Here is a 20,058-nt window from a genome sequence, read left to right on the forward strand (position 1 = left end):
TGAGCACTTGGTCTGGAAATAAAATACAGCAGTGTTTAAATAAAGTTAATAAAGTACAACAGAGTTTTCAGATGTTTCTTTCATGCAATGTACAGTCAGTAGGGCGTGAGCTGGGGGCTCAAAGGCTGCTCCTCTTTTCCCGTTCTCCCTCAATTCTCCTTTCTGCAGAGGAAATCATCGGATGGCTCCGTGATAAAGGTGTTGTTACCTGGTTCCCTCTGCAGGGCCTGGGCCTGGGTCAGTGTCACTGACAAGGGATGTGCCCCTCATTTCTGAGTGAGCAGGATGAACCTCTCTGTGTTTGCTGCCACTGGCATTAAGAGCACTGTGAAACCATGGAGAGATATTAAGTAGCACATGCAATAAAACTACCAGATCTCAGAGTGGCTGCTGGTAAATTATACATGGGGGTCTGATCTGGGGGGTCTCAGCCTGAGCTGTGTATCTAAGGAGAGATTGTCCAGATCCCAAACCAGTTTTGTTGGGATAAATCTGGACTTGTGAACAATTTTCGGGTGTATTTTGTATTAATTGACAGAAGGAGGAAACCTGAATATCTTGCAGTGGAAAGGATGTGTTCTGATGGCAGAAGCATGCTGGAAATCATCATTTAACCTGATTTTTTTTTCTTTAAATTTCAGTGAGGAAGTTTTACCGCTGCTCACAAGCATAAAATGTCCCAATTGTCAACGAGATTAATTAATTTATTTTTTTTAGTCCCTCAGAAGCTGCAATCCACATTAAACTTCCACCCTCACAAGGAGAGAACTAGTGGTTTGGAAAAAAAAAAAAAAAGGGAAATAAAAAAATTTAGAAAGGGCAGTTTTGTCTTGGCGGCATCTGGGGGGGTGGATTAAGAAAAAGGAAATTAAAAAATTAAAAAAGGGCAGGTTTTTCTTGGCGGCATCTGGGGGAGTGGATGAAGAAAAAAAAGGTAAATTAAAAAATTAAAAAAGGATAGTCTTTTCTTGGCGGCATCTGGGGGGGGTGGGTAAAAAAAAAAGGGACTTAAAAAATTAAAAAAGGGCAGTTTTTCTTGGTGGCATCTAGGAGGGGGGTGGATGAAGAAAAAAAAAAGGAAATTAAAAAATTAAAAAAGGACAGTTTTTTCTTGGCGGCATCCAGGGGGGTGGGTAAAAAAAAAAAAAAAAAAAAAAAAAAAAAAAAAAAGAGGAAATTTAAAAATTAAAAAAGGACTTTTTTTTTCTTGGCGGCATCTGGGGGGGGGGGGGTGGACGAGGAAAAAAAATTTTTTTAATTATCAACAGGTATTTTTCATTGAGATTGGCGATGGGGGTGAGCAACACGGGGTGAGGAGGAGACGAGAAGGAGGGAACACCCGGCTCTGACACAACCACCGCCCGCCCCGCCAGACGGGCACGGCAACTTGTGCCAAAACTTTGCGAACTTAATTAAAACAACCCTCCCCCTATACCCACCCAGACACACAGACAGACACACAGACACACAGACAGACAGACACTCACCCTCCTCCCCTGTGCCGCCCTCCCCCCCCGGCGCTGCCCGGGGGGAGCTCCATTGTCTGTGCGGGGCCGGGCGCGCTCCCCCTGCGCGCCCCCGCTCTCCCTGCGCGCCCCCCCTCCCTGCGCGCTCCCCCTGCGCGCCCCCCCTCCCTGCGCGCTCCCCCTGCGCGCTCCCCCTGCGCGCCCCCGCCCGCCCGGCGGCCCCCAGCGCCCGCCGCCCGCTTTTCTCCCCCAAAGTTTTTTTGGCTGCGCGTCTCCTCATGATGTATGGATGATATATTGCATTGTGGGTGTCAATATAACTGACGGCCATATTTGCCGGTGCTGCCACCGCTGTAAACAACCCAAAGTGTCTGGGAGACGCGGAGACGCTTCGCCGAATTTCAGGACGCTTCTCCCTCCTCCTCCTTCCCCGCCTTGGCCATGTCTCTGGGAATGTCTTACAAGCCCAACTTGAACGCGCACATCCCCGGGACTCCCCTCACCCCGGGTAAGTCCGCGGCGGCAAGTGGATGGCAAGTTTTTGGGAGGAGAGCGGCGGCGGCACCTGAGGGAGGGGAGAAACCCCCAGAGCCGAGTTGTGTGCCCGGTCCCGGTATGGCGGGGCAGGCTCCGCGCCGCCATTACCCGCTCCCATTCCCCCTTTCCCCATTCCCCCTTTTCCCCATTCCCCGTTCCCCCAGCCCCGCTCCGCTCCCAGCCCTGCACCGGGCACCGCTCCTCCTCCTCCTCCTCCTCCTCCTCCTCCTCCTCGTCCCGCGGGGCTCCGGCCGCCGGGGCTCCTCCATGCCGTGCCCGGCTCCCCGGGGCGGCTGATGGATCTGGATCAGGAATATTCCGGCGGTGTCTCAGCGAGGACCGCTGCTGGCGGGACGCCGCAAGTGCGGCCGGAGCCCCCCGAGCCTCGCCCGCCGCCTCCTCCCGCCGCCCGGGCCGGGCCGGACGAGCCCCGAACCCTCCGCTGCTGGAGGAGCCGCCGGAGCCTCAGCCCAGCCCCGGGCAGCGATTCCCCGTCTGTGTCTCCCCCCGCATCCCGCTCTCCCTCCGCTCGCTGGAGGATTTTTGGGGATGGGGGTGTGGTGCTGATGGGGCACACAAGGATTGAGCTATTTCTTTAAAAAACTCCTGTTTAAAAATCGCTCCTCACCCTTAGATTTGTACAGGAGTCCTGACAACTTTCCTCTTTTAAAAAGTTTCCTTGGCGGCGTTAACTTTTTGCCTTTCTTCTTCTTCTTCTTCTTCTTCTTCTTCTTCTTCTATTTCTTTTTTTTTAAAAACTACCTTTCCCCCCCTTTTTTTTCCCTCTCCCCGGTTTCCGAAGGCATCCCCCGCCGGGTTTTTTGTGCCGCTGCCCATCGGGGGCTCCCGATGTGTGTGAACAAAGCCGCAGCAGCAGCGATCGCTTTCGCTCTGGGATGTTTTGGAGGGGGATCTCGCTAATCTCTGCTCCGATTAAACGGCACCAAAATGGAGAAGTTGGTTCTGACTTTAAAAAAAAATTAAAAAAAAAAAAAAAATCGCATTCCCGTCCAGCCTGCAGGATTGGCATCAGACACAAATCAGGCTGATTTTTTTTTTTTATTTTAATTTTTTTTTTTTTTTTTTTTCCCTTGAGAAAAAGTTTTGGAGTTGGGTTTAGGAGAGGGAGGGAAATGTGTCCTGGGTGATTTTTACAGCACCGTTAGTGGTTGTGATCCTGAGGATGAGGAGGGAAAGGGATCTCCGGGATGTATCTCTGCTCTCGCTGCCAGGAGAGCAACAATCGTATTTTACTGCAAGGACCGGTGGTGGCTGTGCCACCCCAAATCCTGCCTGGGGCTCAGCAAGGTGGGGATGCCAAAGGTGCAAAAGGCACCGAGAGCTGCTCTATGCAGGGCTCAGGGAGCAGGGGATGTGCCCAGGATTTTCTGACAAAAAGCAGAAGTGTCACCGAAAGGAAAAAAAAAAAAAAAAAAAAAAAAAAAAAAAAAAAAAAAGAGAGAAGAAACAAAACAAAGCCCAGCAAAGGGAAAGCGTTCTCCTGCCGGCTCCCACGAGAACCTGTGCCTTGCTCTCCGGAACAGCCGTAAAATTGCAGGGCAAACAAAGGTGGTATTTTGCGGCGGTGGGTGAGGGGTGGGGATTAGGTCATGCCGTGCAGGGGAGCCGGCTCTGCTCAGAAATCCCGGCTCTGCTCAGAAATCCCGGCTCTGCTCAGAAATCCCGGCTCAGACACGCCGCGCACAAAGCCAGCCGAGCGGGGAACTTTCTGTCTCCAGCCCCGTGTCTGCGCTTCCCACCGCTCCGGCTTCGGGTTCTTTCCTGCAGTTTTATCTTCCCCTTCTCTCCCGACCCTCCTGTCCCCCCTTGGATCGGCGAGTTAGCAGCAGTTTTGCTGTCATGCTGGAACTATTCTTGCCCAAGTTGTCCTCTCTTTTCTGAGTTCGGATCAGCCTCGACACCCCCAGAATCTTTTTCAATGAAAGAACGTCCTCCTCTGAATCCAAAATGGGCTCTCTCTTCCCTCCCTGTCTTCTGCCATTATCCTCACGCACCAGCTCTTCCTCTCGCTGCTGGTATTGCCAGCACCGTGGCCTAAGGCCAAGGGACTTAGACAAAGCAGTCCTTGCAGTTGCACATATCGCATTCACAGTGATATGACTGCAAATGCCCCCCCCTTCTCCTCCTCCTTTCTGGAGCTTAATTCTGATTTGGAGGAGATTGCTCCTCTATTGTGCCTGAATTAAATGCCCCCTCCCCTCCAAGCCAGGAGGATAAATTCTAGGTTTGCTTCCAAAGCTGGGGCGAAGGATTCCCCCCCTCCCACACACACACACACACACCTCCTCCCACCGTCCTGCAGAGGAGAGGAAAACAGGAAATCTGTCCCTTTTGGCCTGAAATCAGCCCTGCAGAAGCCTCTCTGTATGAATGCTGAATATTTTGGTCTCGGCCGACGGAGGGCTCTGGGCAGCTGTGGATCTCACAGGGATTTTCCTCTGGGAGGTAATGCTGCTTCCCTGCAGTGCAGGGCTTCTGGTGCAGGAGTATTTGGGAAAGGCAGTGTCGACTCAGCTCTTGGAGCCGTGTCCTTGCTGCAGAGCAAAACTCCTCTCAAGTTGAGGCTGAGAGTAGCCACTCTGCAGAATTATACTTAAATACTTAAACTGCACATCCCTGAGATGAAGCAGTTGTGGCTGGTGGGTGCCTGGGCTCTGTTCTTGCATGGGAGCATGTTTTGGGAATCCAGTGCTGGAGTGAAGTCCAGAGGGAGAGGAGCTGTCTGTGGGGGAGGAAATATGGGGAGGAAACCTCCGTGGGCTGTTGGCAGATCTGGGGATGGCTGCGGGTGGGGAAAATGCAGCTGCTCCACAAGTGACTCAGGATGCTGGAAGCATCTGGGTGCTGACTGCTCTGCCTTACACCATGAGGGAGGGAGAATGTGTTGTCACAGCAGAATTCAGCGCCTGTTCCTCTTCCCCCTTGCCCAGGTCAGTGCTGACACTTGGCCCAGGGTGGCTGCAATCAGGTTTGCAGTGGTTTGTCTGAATTTTGTCTGAAGTCACCTTCCTGGAGTGCCTGTGCTCAGGGAATTGGGTTCCTGTGTAGTACCCCAGCCTTTCAATTCCAAGCTGCCTGGGGAGCCCCATTTAATCTCCTGCACAAGCCCCTTCTCTGCCTGGGCTGTAAGAAGGTTCTCTATTAGGGAGCTGCAGTGGCTCTCCCTTCCCAGCCTCACCTGACCCTGCAGGGTCCCAGGGGAACCTCTGTTACCTTTTCTAACAACCATGTTTTGATTTGTTTGTCTTCTCTTGCTTGTCCTACTGATTCCTGGGAAGTGCTGTTTCCTCCTCATCTGTCTTGTGTTTCATATTGTTTGACTATTTCTCCATAAGGGACCAGCTGCTGAGCTGAGGTGAAGTAGAGCATCTCCATTGACTTAAGCTGAACTAGACACTTACACCAGCTGTGAATGGCTCTGTAGTTTGCTTTTCACCATGTTTCCCTGTGTTTTCTGGCTCAGTGGATATTCACCAGCATTCCTATTTTGTTTAGACTAAGTACAGGTCAGAGAAAATGTGTTTCAAGATACAGAAGCCAGCAGAAACAGCTTGGGATTTTCCTTTACTTTCATTCTCATTCTTGCAGAAACGTCAGGTTTCGAGACAAAAATCCTGTTTGTGTAACAAAGCTTAAAAAACTGTCATCTGTAGTGTCTGGAAACACCAATTCCAGCTGACAGTGACAAGGAAAGGAGCTGTGTCTTGCCTCCACATGAACAAGGGGTGGCCTGTACAACAAATGCTGCTGTAGCTGAGGACCAAAGGGGCTCTGAGTGCACCTGCCACACCTCACAGCAACCACAAGTTTCTTGTGAAAAGTGCAAATCCTGGCTGGGAAGCGAAATGAAAACAATTTCCCTGTCTGGGGCTGTAGCTGGCAACTGGAGAGACCAGTTCCATTCAGTGCTGAGAAGGGATACCAGCACACGAGGCTGGCCCTTATGTTCTCAGCACTGCAGTGCAGACTCGCTCCAGCACACGGCTTGCTTGTCGCCCTTTACAGACACAGCTTCTGTTTGATATTGTTGACCATATTGAGAGGTTGTTTTTGGAGTGGGAGTACTGGAAAGAATACTCTTTGTAGGCAGAACAGAGAGCAAAGTGTTTGTGCCTTAGCAGGGGGGGATAATTTCTAGGAAATGTGCTCCCCTCTCCAATTCAGGCTGAAATGTGCTGGATCCATGACCTCTTGAAGTCTGTCTGAAGTTAAGTATGATGTGAAAAGAAGCTTGCTAAACACGTTGCAGAATTAGCAGTTTTCAAGTGGACTTGTTTGGGCATTTAGAAAATGGGCATTTTTGGCTTTGCCTATCTGAGTGTTCTGCTGGAGAGCAGTGATGTGGTTTTCACAGTCAGCGAATCTCCTCACGGTCCCCACCCAGCAGTGCCTTGGTTTTGCTGCAGAGTGGTTTGGGTTCATGCTAACTGGATTCCTTTTGGGTAAAAGTGGCCCAGAAGCTCTGCTCCAGTTGTGCAACACGGATGCTTCATCTTTTGCAAGGATCCAAACCAAAGATGGCACAGCTTTGAACCATACGCCCCTAGTCTGGGGGACCAGACTAAAATCTAACCTTAAGTCATACCCCCTCAGGCCAGCTACATGTGCTGTACACTCCAAATCCTTTCATCTCTTGATCTGTTCCGTGTGGTGCCAAATAACTTGCTGGTGTAGGAATGGCTTAAGCAAGAAAAGAAGAATGGTGGGGAGTCAAGGGACTGGCTTTTGTTTTTCTGATAAAAAAAAGAGACAGGAGGGTAGGAAGAGGAGACATAAACCATGGCCGTTATCCACATGGAAAGATTAAACAGCCTGAGAGTACTAGAGGAAAGGCCCAGAGTGTGACAGATCAAAAGAGCAAGGCCTCTGGCTGTTACGATAAAGAATGTCCCAGTTCTTGAGAACATATTTATGTGTCTGCGCACTGCGTTTTTTTTTTAAAGGAAATAGTTTTATTCAAAGAAAGGTCTGTTCCTTTCACAAGGGCTGTTCAAGGGAGAAATAGTGGGTGAAAATACAATTTTCACAGCCAGTGCTGTAAGGCATGGTTTGTGCAAATGAGAACAGGGTCCATTACTTTAAATGTAAGGATTTATGAGATGGTTGGGGGGAAATGGGGGCTCTGTTTGAGCTCTGGGTTGGCAACTGCTGTTAGAATTCAGTGTGTGGCTTGGCTGTGCAGTGGATCTACTTGTGTAGACACGCATGTGGTGTCCCATGGATGGCAAGGAGTTCTTGTTGAACTCAAACCAAAGCCTGTAGAGTGCTGAGGGATAAAATATTCTTGTAGTCAGCCAAAACACTACAGCTGTGTTCAGCTACTGGCTGCAGGAATAGCTGTGCTGGGTGAAGCTGTTACCTCTCCCCTGGTGCTCGAGGATGCCTCACGGTGTGTGTTGGCAAAGCAGCTTCAGGAGCATTTCTCATGTGTTTTCTTGCAAAGCTGCCTAGTTTAGGACAGGAGAATTTATGTCCTCACAGTTGCAGCCTTGTTGGCTGGTGCCCCATATGGTCAGGACTTCAAGTGAAGGTGAGGAGGTCCTGCAGGGTGTGGCAGGGGCACTGGGCTCTGGAGAGGTGCTGACCACTGAAATGGCAACAGCCTTGATGTTTCAAGCAGCCTCAGCTTGAAGGGTCTGTGAAACAGAGGGAGAACTGCTGAGATTCCACAGGCTGCACCTTGGATAAAGTCCAGGCTACAGGTATCTCTTCTTACATGCTCTCATTTCCCTGTGTGCAAAGAGTCTGTAAAATGGCAGGAGTTTGCCTTTGTGGTTTTATAGGAACTTAAAAAATACAGGGCAGTAGAGAAACACATATCCAGTGGGTTGGGAGAGACATATCCAGTGGATTGGGGGACACACATCTAGTGGGATTGGGGGACACATATCCAGTGGATTGGGGGACACATATCCAGTGGATTGGAAAACCACATATCCAGTGGGATTGGGAGACACATATCCAGTGGATTGGGGGACACATATCCAGTGGATTGGGGGACACATATCCGGTGGGTTTGGCCCTTGGCTTGTCTAAGCCAGTCCTACACAAGTAACTCAGTGAGTTGTGTGACTATTCCTGATTTTTCTTTGCTGCCTGTGGAATAGAGGGGTACATGAGCATCTCCCAAAGTGGTTCAGGTGAGTGTATCCCAGTGTTCTGCTTCTGCTGCTCAACAAGCTGCATCCCCTGTTATTTTTTCCAGCAAGCAGCAGTAATAGAATTAAGAATTAAAACTTGAAGGAGCGAATTGGTGATCATTGCTCAGGCTTGGAGCTGAAGGGATCCCTACAAACCCATCAGGAATTAATGAGAAGGTTCCTGGTCAGTAGGAGTTTAGGCAAACAAAGATTGATTTGAGATCCTTTGTCTCTCAGGATGTTAATTTGGGCTGAGAGAGACTGCTGGAAGGGAGAGATTTTGATATCAAAATCTCGTTTCTGTTTGCTGTGCGCCCCCATAATTAATAAAGATTAATATTAATTAACAAGGAAATCACTATATTTTTGTGGGGAAAAATGCTTGTGGCAGTCTTTTGCTTGAACACAGAAATAAAAGACATTGTTTGCACTAGAATAAATGGGGATCTACAAGGTTTTGTGTACATTTAATTGGGAAAGTGAAGGGAGGAAAGTGTGTGTATTAATTTAGGTTTTAAACAACAGCAAGCACTAAGACAATTTGGGATGTGATACAGGGTGCCACTGAAATTCAGCACCAAGCACACTCCCTTTTTGATTCTGTCAGTTCTTAACTGTCTCCATTGTCATTTCAACGTTAGAGAGAGCAAGCCTCAATTTAGATCCCCCCTCCTTTTTTCTTCTCTAGTGAATACCTAATCATCACACCGATTTTTGACTGGGTATTGACTGTGAGACTTCCTGGCCTAATTTCTAACTATAATAGCAATATCTGGTGGGGTTTTTTTATTTTTTTTTTAATCCGACATACACAGGCTGTTCAGACACGCAGATGAATTTTGGGTTAATTGACTAATAGTCATCCAAGACCCAAAGCTTCTCCCAGAGATTAACATACCAAGTGATAGGTCAAAAAGCTCAAGGTTTGTTGCCCTGTGAGATACTAACACCCCCCCACAATTAATTTCATTTTCACTATGGCATCATTTTAAATTGAGGTGAAACCAAGGATTTTTTTCCTTTTTTTTCCCCCTCCCCTCCAGCTGAGTTTGACTGGCACAACTTCTGACAGGGATGTCTGGGAGGGGAGGCTGGTACTGTGGCCAAGCCAAATCCTTTCCCTTTGTTCTCGGGGCCTGCTGCTGCTGCTGATAAAGTGGTCGGCGCATGGCATTATGTCTTATTACATTTTTGATGCACAGACTGCAAAGAAACGGGTAAACTCACCATGGTTACCACGCTCTGTCACTTGGCAGGGCCCGGCGCTCTCAGCGATGGCCTCTAGTGTCTGCAGTGGGTTTGTGCATCCCTCCCCAACCTCCTCCCAGCCCTTCTTGCTTTTGTCCCTCCCTGTCACCAACTCACACCTGTGGTCCAGCTCCTGTGCTGTTCCCAAGCCTGTCTAACTTTTCTTGGCCAACTTTTTGGTACCTCAAGTTTCTAGGAGAGTTTGGCTCTGCTGTCTAGACACAGCCTGTCTGTGTTATCTCCCTGCAGAGCAGAGTGTGTGTCGTGGTTTGAATGAACAGAATGAGAAACAATCGCTGATTTGTCTGTGCTGAGATGTCACGGAGGGTGATGAGTTGGAAGGGACCTCTCAGGTTGTTTTTCTCACCCAAGATTAAGGTTGTTTAAAGTCCTTGACCCTCTAAAAGCCCTGAGTTGCGTTGGTGTAAAAAAGAGGAGTCTTCAAGGCCTTGTTTTCTGGTTTCTCGAGTTGTTTATTATTTGATATCACTGAGTTTTTTCTCTGCTCCCAGCCGAGGTCTGGGCAGGGCTGGGACATGAGGGGACTGACCATTGATGGGGTCACCTCACATTTATACAGATAGTTACATGTAGATTATTTACTATTTTATACCAATGCCCAGTGCTTACACTAAAGAGGGTCATTTCTGCTTTGACCCAATCCACTCTCACTACCTTGTATCATCACTGCCCCAGGAGATGGCGGACGAGGAAGAAGGAGAGGGACACGAGGCACCACCCAAATCCCACCATCTTGTCCCCCATTTACCTCTATTCTAAGAATCCTAAAACTACTGATTTTTGTATGTTCTACTGTGCTAAACTACTATTTTCACTTCCTGGTGGTTTGCAATTCCTCTCCTTGTGCTGGAAGTTTCTCCCACAGGCTGAGATCAAACTCAGTGTCTTCCTGGGCTGTGCCAAGGTCTCCAAACCCCCTGGACCAGCTCCACTCCCCCTGCCCAGGGCTCAAATTCCCTTTCCTGGGTCCCAGCTCATCCAAAGGGATGCTTCAATGCCCACCATTCCCTGATACCCTTTACCAATATGTCATCATCAACCCATATGGGATCAATAAGTTGCTCTGAGTTTTGCATGGGCTGCAGCTCAGTTTTGCTCAGTGGGTAGAGCAGGATTCTCCAGCCTGGTCAGCAGAGTCCTTGCCTTATTCACATCCAGTTTGGAGCTCTTGTATGTGGCTGCTTGCAACAACAGTTCAGAGACAAGTCTTTGCAGGATGGGCCTTTTGTTTTATTGTATGTGAGGAAAAATCACTTAAGCCTTTCTCTGCTTAATTGAGGTAATTAAACCTTCTTACCTTGCAGCACAAGGGGCTCATTAATGTTTTTGAAGCATTTTGAAGTCCTTGGAAAAAAAAGATGTGGTTTGCTGTTGTGTCATGTTTAGTAATTGCTGAAATTCAGACAACTGGACTTGAAATGCTGAGTTTTACATAAAGAAATCTTACACTTGTGTGTGTATTTTGAGCTGATAATGTAAAGAATTGATTGAGAGAGAAGCTGATAACTGTGCTGTTCCTACAGTGCCCTACTCTATGGTTGTGTTGGTTTTTTTTGGGGGGTGGGAGTTTACTACTCTTAAGCAAAATTAGCTCCATGTGAAACCTCAGTGATGAAACTGCAAGTTGTAATGACATAAAATTTAGCAGCTTTGTTAAAGACGAAGAAAAACCTTGTTTTTTTTAAGGTGACCTAGTGACCAATGCCTTTTTGGGATTTCACATCTGATTAACTGGTAAAAATGAAGAAAATGCTCTCTTCTCTTAATGAGTGATACCCTGTGATAACTCTGAAGTGGAAAGAGACTTCCCATCTGAGGACAAGAGTCTGTTCCACTGTGTTCAGCAGAGCTTTTAACAGAGTAACTGCTGCCCCTTTCTTTTTGTAGGGAGGGGAAAATAGGAATGAAATAATTTGCAACTTTAAAACAAAGCCAGAGATTTACATAGTTCTGAGCCCCAGTGACTTTTAGCATCAGTTTAATTTAGATTTAAATGAAGGCTGGTAAATGAGATCTGTTCCTCATATGAAAGACTGTTGGGAATTTTCAGCAAAGGAGTTTGTAAGGGGGGAGATATTTCCAGACAGCAGGCAGTCTGTGTCTGTGCCTACAGGCAAAGACAGCAGCATCCATGGATGCAAAGGCACTTGAGCTGCAAGAGTGAAGAAGTTCAGTGGTGTGATGCTCCCTTGCTCCCAAGTGCATCACCAGCAGGTTTTTTTTAGCACAGTTGTGAAGTGGGCAGTATAAATTAAACCCCTTAAAAAAAAAATCTAACAGTTGTTTCTCAAACCTAAATTCTTACCATTATGGGACAAGGGGGAGAAAGTGTTTTGATTGCTCATTTCTGGAGCAGTTTGTCAGTGATGACATTAGAGTCTGTTTTTGGGAGCTCGTAACTGACTCAAAACTCATTAGATACGAATATAATCTTTTATAACTTCAGAAAAAAGTAACCATAACACGAAGCGATGTTATTTTCCCTTTGATCTACTCATGCAGCACAATTTGACTGGCTAAAAAATGTTTGATATCACACAAAGAGGAATAATGGTAGCACTCCTCGCCTCCCATGTCACACAATGAGCAGCAGATCTGATGTACCTCCACTGTTCCCTAGGAATAGTTTTGGCACTGGCTGAAAATAGTACTGAGGATAACTTGCTTTGACCATGTGATGACACTTTGAGTTGCAAAATTACTTTCAGATAACTTGCACTGAAAAAGTAAAAATAGCACAGCACATTAGACTCATCTGTGTGGAATGCATATATGCAAAAATAAGGCTCCTTAATACTTACAGTTTGTCTAGGCAGAACAACCTGTCATGCTACACTCTGCTTCACTTTTAGGCAAACAATTTTGCACTGATAATGCTGCAGGCTGTGCTGTTTCCAAGTGTTCATCAAACATTATGAGAGGAGCATTAATTCAGCCATTCTCTTCCTAGCAGTGACACTCAGGAATGTCATTAGTGATCTCAGACAAAGGTGAGAGGTCACAGCTTTAGGAACAAGCGATTAAAACGTGTCTCAATGTAACAGACTAATTAATCTTTAGATAATAATGTGGTTTTTTGTTGGTTTTTTTTTCTTTTTTCTTTTCTCTCTGCAGCTGGGAGTGTTCACTCTCCCTCCACAAGTATGGCAACATCAGCACAATACAGACAGCTCATAAACGACTACGGCCCCCCATCTCTAGGCTATACACAAGGGATGCAGGTACAGCTCTGCTCATTTCCCTTTAATCACATCACTGACCCTACGTTTGCACAGTGACAGGGATTGTGGCCTGTAACCCGAGGTGTTCCTCCCTCCCACCAAGGTCTGAAATCAAACCCAAATGGCACACTGCTTCCTCACACATGTCTGGGGATCAAGTTAGGCTAAACTGAGTGAGGTTGGTTCCTAATTAACTGCTAGTCCTATCCTGAGAAATGTCTTGAACTATGTTCTGTAAGGGGACTTACATATTTTAAAGTTATTTGTTAAAAAAACCCCAATATTTCTATACAGTTTTATCTTCCTACCTGGCTAACTTCTCCACAAAATATACACTGAAACATTGAAAAACCAGAGACAGGGTTTAAATAAGCAGTTCCCAGTTTGCTGGTTTTGCAGGACTGTTTTAACTTCTGCTTCACCCAAAGTCCAAGTCTTGCAGCTGCCTCCTCACAGTTGATCCCAATTTTTGAAGGGCACGTAGCATTGTGTCCAACTGTAGCAGCAATTTAAAAAAAAAAGTTTTTATAATAATCCTGATATTTTGTTCTTTTAAAAAGTGATTTACAGGACTATTTCTGGTCTTCCATAGACTTCCACTTGCTGTTTCTTGTTACTGTTTTGTTTTTATGGTATTTGTCTGAGATTAATCTACTTTCAACTACAGGGCACCAGCAGCAGTCAAGTACCACAGAGCAAATATGCAGAACTTCTAGCAATCATAGAGGAATTAGGAAAAGAGATTAGACCTACATATGCTGGGAGTAAAAGTGCGATGGAGAGGCTAAAAAGAGGTAACTTTTAAACTTATTTAAAAAAAAAAAATCGTTTCCTGTCCACTTTGTGCACTGACTGCTTGTATACAGCTTAATGACAGCTGTTTCCTTTGAGAAGAGACAACTTGAGCCCCTCTTGACAGTGGTGGTATTAACCAGCAACTGAAACTTTGGGATGCTCTGTCTGAGCAGTGTTTGGTAGATAAACAGTGACAAAATGTGTCTCATGTGCATACAGGGAGTTTCAGGTAATAATTCAAACCTTATTGCAGAACCTCTCATGGATACATTCTTTCAGGCTCCTGGTGATTTACTTGCCCTTTCAATTCCCTTTTCTCCCCACTCCCCAAAAATCCACAGCCAAGCACTGTTTACATCTCATACACTTATCCCATCTGCTTGGCCCAGGAATCTTCACTGAGGTGCATTTTGCCTGAAAAAAAAAAAAAAATCCCCAAAAAAGGTGTTAGGAAAGGCTGTTCAGGCTGAGATGTCAAACATGAACAGAACTCTGTGGAGAGGAGAGTGGGGCTCCCTTACCTCCTGTCAAGTGCATGTCATTAAAATCCACTAGTAAGGGACAGAGCAGCTTTTAGGGCTGGCTGATGAGTCTCTCCAGCTTTGCTTTGTCAGCTAAAAGGGGTAATAAACACCCTTTCCTTGCAGTGTAAAAGAAACCCCTGCATGCCCCACTGCTGACATCAGCCTGACATTGTCCTCTGCAGGGAACGTGCAGGGATATTTCTGAAGGAGCAGTGGGACATTCCGCTGCTCCAGCTCCTGGAATGACCCTGAAAGGCCACAGACAACAGTTGCATTGACAGTCTTCTCCTTCTCTAGCATGACATGGTTACTTTTTCCTCCCTTCCTGTGGTCCTTGTGCTGAGATTGGCTCATGCATTCAGCACAGAATGGGAATGTTATTGTAACAGACTAACTTCAGCACCTTGCAAATCCCCCTTACACTTACCCGAGACTACAAAGCTTTATTTAAGGCTCAACCATTATGGAAGAGTAATATATCTGCCATGACATGCAATAAAATGACTAGTAGCTGTTCTGGGAAAGGATGCAATAAAGTCTGCTGATGAGTGGTAAGTGGAATCTGGCCCAGCTAAAATCAATGTTGCTGGAGTCTCTCTTTATTGCATTGCCTGAGTCAGAATTAATAGATCATGAATGGCAACAGGCTAATGGGGACAGCTTGAGACAGACCTGGAGACATGCAGACATTCTCTGGACTGGATGGTTTAGTTCAGTGAGGAGAAAGTTGCTTTGCTGCCTCCTTGCAGCAGCAACGTGTAGGTTTAAGATGCAATGCTGCCAACTGTGACTCGCCAGTGTCGCGCAAAATCCTAAATAAATACTTTTTGCTGCCATCTTTTGGTCACAGAGGTACCTCTCTTCCCATTTTGGGAGCCTGGTGGCTGAAGGAGCATGTGCAAGTGTGTGAGAGCAGAAATTATTGAGGGTAACCATGTGAGTGCTGCCTCCATGGCCATGGAGCTCATCCCTGAATAAAGTCCCTGTCCCCAGCTCTGCCTGCACAGAGGCTACTGACCTCTAAAACTGGCCAAATTCCCAGTGTTCTACATTATTCAGAGTAGTTCTGCTGCATGAACTGGGCGTCGTGCCACCAGATCCAGGTTTAACACACTGCTTTGGGTTCATGTTTCTGCATCCCACAGCTGCAGCTTTCCTGGTCCCTGGGCAGTTTAACCCTCTGCAAAGCCTTGCACTCATCGAGTCCTCCCAGGTCAGTAGGTTGCTGCTGTGACCTGGGCTGGCAGCCTTCTAGAAACAGGAGCCATTATCTCTAGAGATCAACCCCCATCTCTTGCCTTACTGCCCTTTGCCCACCTTGTTAAGGGGCATGATTGAGCAGAGAAATCACCTTCTGTCTTGCCTAGTCAGCAAAATACCAACCTTTGTTGTAGAAAAACCTGTCCATCTCTCCTTTTAACATCCATCTCAAGCTCTCTTCTTTCAGCAGCTCCCTGAGCATGAATCTACATTTAGTTCCAGGATTATGAACCAAGGTCCAGATTGCTGGAGCTCAAGGCAACAGGAGTTGTAGTGGAAATTTCCACATTATGTCTGTCAGATGAGAGTAGACACAGCAGCATGTAAAATGGTGATGATTTATATGGGCGCTGAGCCAGTGTTAGGAGGTAACTTTCTGCACACACCATAAAAAAAAAAAAAAAATCTTATTTTTACATGAGAGACACAATTTGTCTTTGAACAGTATCATGATGGCTTGGATTTTGATGCATCCTCCCAGAGAACTATCCCAAGGCATTAAGAACTTGCTAAAATTATTCCCCAAATAATTTGTAATTTGTTTCACTCCACTAGCAAAATAACTGACTGGTAGGTAAGATTTTTTATTTTTTCACCCTTAAATCTTTGATTTTAAGGAGGCCCACGCTGCACATTAAGATCTACCTGCCACTGCAGACTTACAAATCTTACTGTGTCCTGATTCCTGGTTCAGTCCCTTTTCAATTTATAATTCAACTTTGGGAAGGCAGAACTTGTTTAGTGGCCGCTGATGTTTGTGAAGTGAGGGCTGAGACCTTCTGTGGTAGCCTTGGCAACTGGGGACAGAAATACATAAACCTTTCTGTGGACTTGTCACTGCAAGTGTGGCCTGAATGGGATGATTTAAAGCAGCTCCAATTGTTTTGCAGGAATCATCCACGCTCGAGGGTTAGTTCGGGAATGCCTGGCCGAGACGGAACGGAACGCCAGGTCCTAGCCCTGGTTCAGCTGCAAAGGCTTTCCATCTCTCCCTGAAGAAAAAAAGTAACACTTTATTCTTTTTTGACTCTTGAAACATTCAGACAAACTCCTTTGTTTTGAATGTTTTACCGTTTTTTTTGTTTTGCCCTTGCAAAAATGTACAGTTAAGAATGAAAAAAAAGAACAACCAACCAAGGATTTTTCAACTTACTGAGGGTTTGCATTTTCTAAAGAGGATAAAACTCCCTAAAATGTTTCTAAAACATGGAAACTGAAGTGCATGCAGAGGAATGCTCTTTCTCTCCCAGGCTATATTTCAGTTCTCTTCTTATCCAGCCACAGCCTCATTCTGTTTTATTTTTTTTTTCCTTTGACTACGTTCACTTATCCCCAAAAAGTCAATCTTTCAAAGTTTGACATAAGCTCTAAGGATTTTTTTTTTTAATAAATGCAGAATAGCATGCTGTACCTAGTAGTCTGCTAAGTCACAATTTGTCATACAGCATAGACCCTGCTTAGAAATAACCTTCCCCTTCTCTTATTTTTACTTTTTTTTTTTTTTTTTTTTTTTTTTTTTTTTTTTTTTTGTTCATTTTGCATAAACATTTGCATGACTGTTAGTGCTTTGAAGTCCACTTAAAAGTGCATGAGCTATATGGAAAATAGGGAAACCTATTAAATAATAACAAGGTCCTGGAAAGCTAATTTCTACATTAAGGCTGGAGATTTCAGTTTAAAGTTTGCAAGAAGAAAAAAAAAAAAAAGAAAAAGGAACATTCTGGATAAATTACTAAAACTGTTATTTGCATCTTTGTATGTATTTATTACTTGATGTAATAAAGCTTATTTTCATTAACAGTTTGTATTAAAACTATGTACAGTCACTTTCATCAGATTCATACTCCAGGAGCAAGAACTGTCAACAGATAAAAATTTAACCTTCATGGAGGAGTTTAGGAAAGGACAAGGGAAGGGGACTGCAGATTGCTGGAGCACTCCATCCATGGCACAGGGTACAGCTGGTCTCTGGCACAAGGAGGTGAAGTTTTAGAAGTCAAAACTCTGACTTTGGGTCTTTGTTGAAGGCCAAAATATGGTGAGGATGCTGTCCAAAAATTAAAAGAGAATTTCTGGTTAAGCTGCTGGAGTTGTTAACAGGGTAAAACCAGGAAAAATGTACTTCAGAGTAATGGTGACAAAGGAAACACAGCTGCATTTGTTCCTATAAAATGGGAAACTGTCAAAATGAGTGAAGATCCCAACATGGCTGAGCTGAACTGCAGCACAGCATAAACATAATAAACAACTCTAATTAATGAAATCACAGCTTGGATGAACTGGACTCTGTTGCCTTGGGAGGCAGCTCCCAACACAGGTCATTTTTTATCTGCAATGACTCATTTTTACCCCTGAACTGGAGGGCCATGAGTGACCACCCCTCACCTGCAGGAGGGTCCTCCCTGTGCCCCAGAGCTCAGCACCACTCCAGGTAAGACCTAAAAAGCTGCAGGTTAAACTTTATTCAGAGGTGAGTAGGACAGAGCAGCATTTGTTCAGCTGACAGACCTGAACCAGGGACTGGTGTCTCCTCCATCAGCAGCTCAGTTCACACCAGCACCACCAGTATCCAAACCTGGTCACAGTTTGTAAAGGATTTATGGCACTGCCTGAAGAAGGGTGGGAAGTGAGAACCTTTTAGTGCTGTTCCCATGTGCTGGGGCTCCCACCAAGCAGCCCAAGGTGTCATCTGCACAGAAAGAAATCTATTGATTTTTTTTTTTAACAATGGTGGAAAGCTCATAGCTCCTCTTTAACAAGGATTCCTTTATCTCCTGAACTTGGCAGAAGAACTGATTGCTAAATGTGATTAATGAGATGATGGCAGGGAGAAGCAGGAGTGCATGAGTGCTTTTATCTCCTCAGCTTTACAGGAACAGCAGGTCAGCACAGGGGTTTCAGCTGTGCTTATGAAGCTCTGCATCATTTGTTAGTTGGAAAACTGTTTGGGTCTAATGACAAACAATTTTCTTACCCTGCTAGGGCAAGTCAGTATTTCACGTGTTTATTCCTTATCCAATTGTTGCATCTCTTTAAAAAGCTTTTTCCTTTCTAAGTTTTCCCTTGCTCTTCTTTTTTTCTCCTGCTTTTGCTTCTCTGCTGCTTTCTTGTCTTTAAAAACATCACTGTCTTCACCTTTGTAGAAAAGGTCAACTTTTTCCTGCAGGATTTCTCTGGCAATCTTTCGGTTCTTCTCCACTGATCTTGTCTGATGACACTGAAGAAATACAAAGAACATTTTTACTGGAACTTTAACCTGCTTATCCTTCAGCTCTCCCCTTTAGTCTGTATATTCCCACCATTAGAGTAAAGAAAATTCCCTCTCCCCCAAGCCAAGAGCATCCTGCCACCAATAACAGCTGCAATTTTTAAATCCAGGGGATACATTTTAATAATTATTTGCTACTCATCAGACTGGTTTTTGCATTAATCTTTAATGCTTCCCATCTTACCTTGGAAAGCTGCTCGAGAGTTTAACTTAACAGTGTCTTCCCCTTGTGACAGGGAGCAAAGATTAATTTCAAGGTATTAATCCACAAGAAGTAGGTAAGAGAAATGCTTAAAAAGGATCTGCAGAGTGAGTGTGACCAACTTGCTTAAGGAAGAGATTCTAACTCAAATGAGGGACAGGAATGTGACAGCTGCCACCAAACAGCAGCTACAATGAGAATTCATTTAATTGAAAACTACAAAACTAATTGGATGGCAAATGCAGGAAAAGCAGCTCTGACCCCAAGTTTATTTATCTGCTGACAGCCAAGATTGCTGAGACTCTTTAATATATATATATATATATATATAAACTTTTCCTCCATGCCATCTGCACTGTGATTATGCTTTATTCTGGAAGGAGACTTGCAAGTCCTGATGCAATTTGTGACTCAGAATGAAACACAATTACCTTCACTACAATCCCAGATGGAACATGCTTCAGGACAACACAGTTGTTTGTCTTATTTGTGGCTTGACCCCCTGGGCCATCACCTCTTACAAACTGTTCTTCTAATTCTGCCTCACTCAGTTCAAGGAGATCCAAAGAGTTCCTTTTTCTTGCTGCCTGAAGGAAGGGAACACTGGGCACAGAGAGCTGCTGCTTCCTCAGAATCCACCGTGCCCATGATGGTGTTTGCAGCCCTCTCAGTGAGAATGCAAAGTGAAATAAACTTGGAACATTCATACAGAGATGAGGACACAGCTCCTCTGGAACAAAACCTGGAATGGAATGGGAGAGAATCCATGAGAATCCTTGTTGTACTACTTGAGCTGCACATATTGAGCAGTATTTCAATATTCAGATTTATTTTCAAGGTTATCTGAACTGGTTTTTCAGGCATTGGCATTGAAATGCTCGCCATGCTGAATAGAATTTTGGTTCTCAATGTAACTATGTTTCCTAAAATATTTTGGAAAGGATCTGAAAAACAGTAAATAAAAGAATACTCTGACCAACACGAGGAAAATGATAAACATATGAAAATAAAAAAAGGGAAAAGAGGTTGTTTCAGTCTTGCAGTCTGACCTGTACAGTCTCACTGGGAACCTCATTTTTCCCAGATCAAGGTATTAATAAGATTATTAACAAAGGCACAAAGGTATGCCTAGAAATGTGCATTTTCCTCATGGATAATGAGGAATGTCAGCTCCTACTCCTGTCAAGTGTCAAGTCTTCAGCAAGGCATTAGGTGAGCAATTAAAACAGTACATGCTGTTATGTCTGAAATGCTTTATTTCAGAAGAAAAGACTTCAGTGCGTGAAGAAATGCCACTTGGCAACAAACAGAAAATTAGAACAAAACTGTTGAAGTAAAAAAAATAAATTAAAAGA

General features: G+C 45.2%; 2 protein-coding genes across 4 annotated transcripts; one reads left to right on the forward strand and one right to left on the reverse strand.

The window, feature by feature from the left end:
* Positions 1–1,781: 1,781 nt before the first annotated feature.
* CDK2AP1 (cyclin dependent kinase 2 associated protein 1) lies at positions 1,782–16,616 on the forward strand. 3 transcript variants are annotated; one of them, XM_083873941.1, is made up of 4 exons: positions 1,782–1,974; positions 12,548–12,654; positions 13,322–13,448; positions 16,124–16,616. In XM_083873941.1, exons 1-4 carry the CDS (start codon positions 1,908–1,910, stop codon positions 16,189–16,191), a joined length of 369 nt encoding a protein of 122 aa, XP_083730067.1. In that variant the 5' UTR covers positions 1,782–1,907; the 3' UTR covers positions 16,192–16,616. The 3 variants fall into 3 exon arrangements, with proteins under 3 accessions (XP_083730067.1, XP_083730068.1, XP_083730066.1); XM_083873942.1 differs by lacking the exon at positions 1,782–1,974 and adding an exon at positions 2,555–3,572; XM_083873940.1 differs by lacking the exon at positions 1,782–1,974 and adding an exon at positions 4,367–4,469.
* Positions 16,617–16,744: 128 nt separating this feature from the next.
* On the reverse strand, positions 16,745–19,441 carry MTRFR (mitochondrial translation release factor in rescue). The gene is made up of 3 exons (XM_083873939.1): positions 19,135–19,441; positions 18,208–18,450; positions 16,745–17,280 (listed from the first exon to the last, which is right to left on the reverse strand). The coding sequence occupies exons 1-2, from the start codon at positions 19,408–19,410 to the stop codon at positions 18,238–18,240; spliced, it is 489 nt and encodes a 162-aa protein (XP_083730065.1). The 5' UTR covers positions 19,411–19,441; the 3' UTR covers positions 16,745–17,280; positions 18,208–18,237.
* Between the last annotated feature and the right edge of the window lie 617 nt (positions 19,442–20,058).

The sequence above is a fragment of the Zosterops lateralis genome, assembly GCF_965231275.1.
Source record: "Zosterops lateralis genome assembly, chromosome: 17".
Taxonomy (NCBI): Eukaryota; Metazoa; Chordata; class Aves; order Passeriformes; family Zosteropidae; genus Zosterops; species Zosterops lateralis.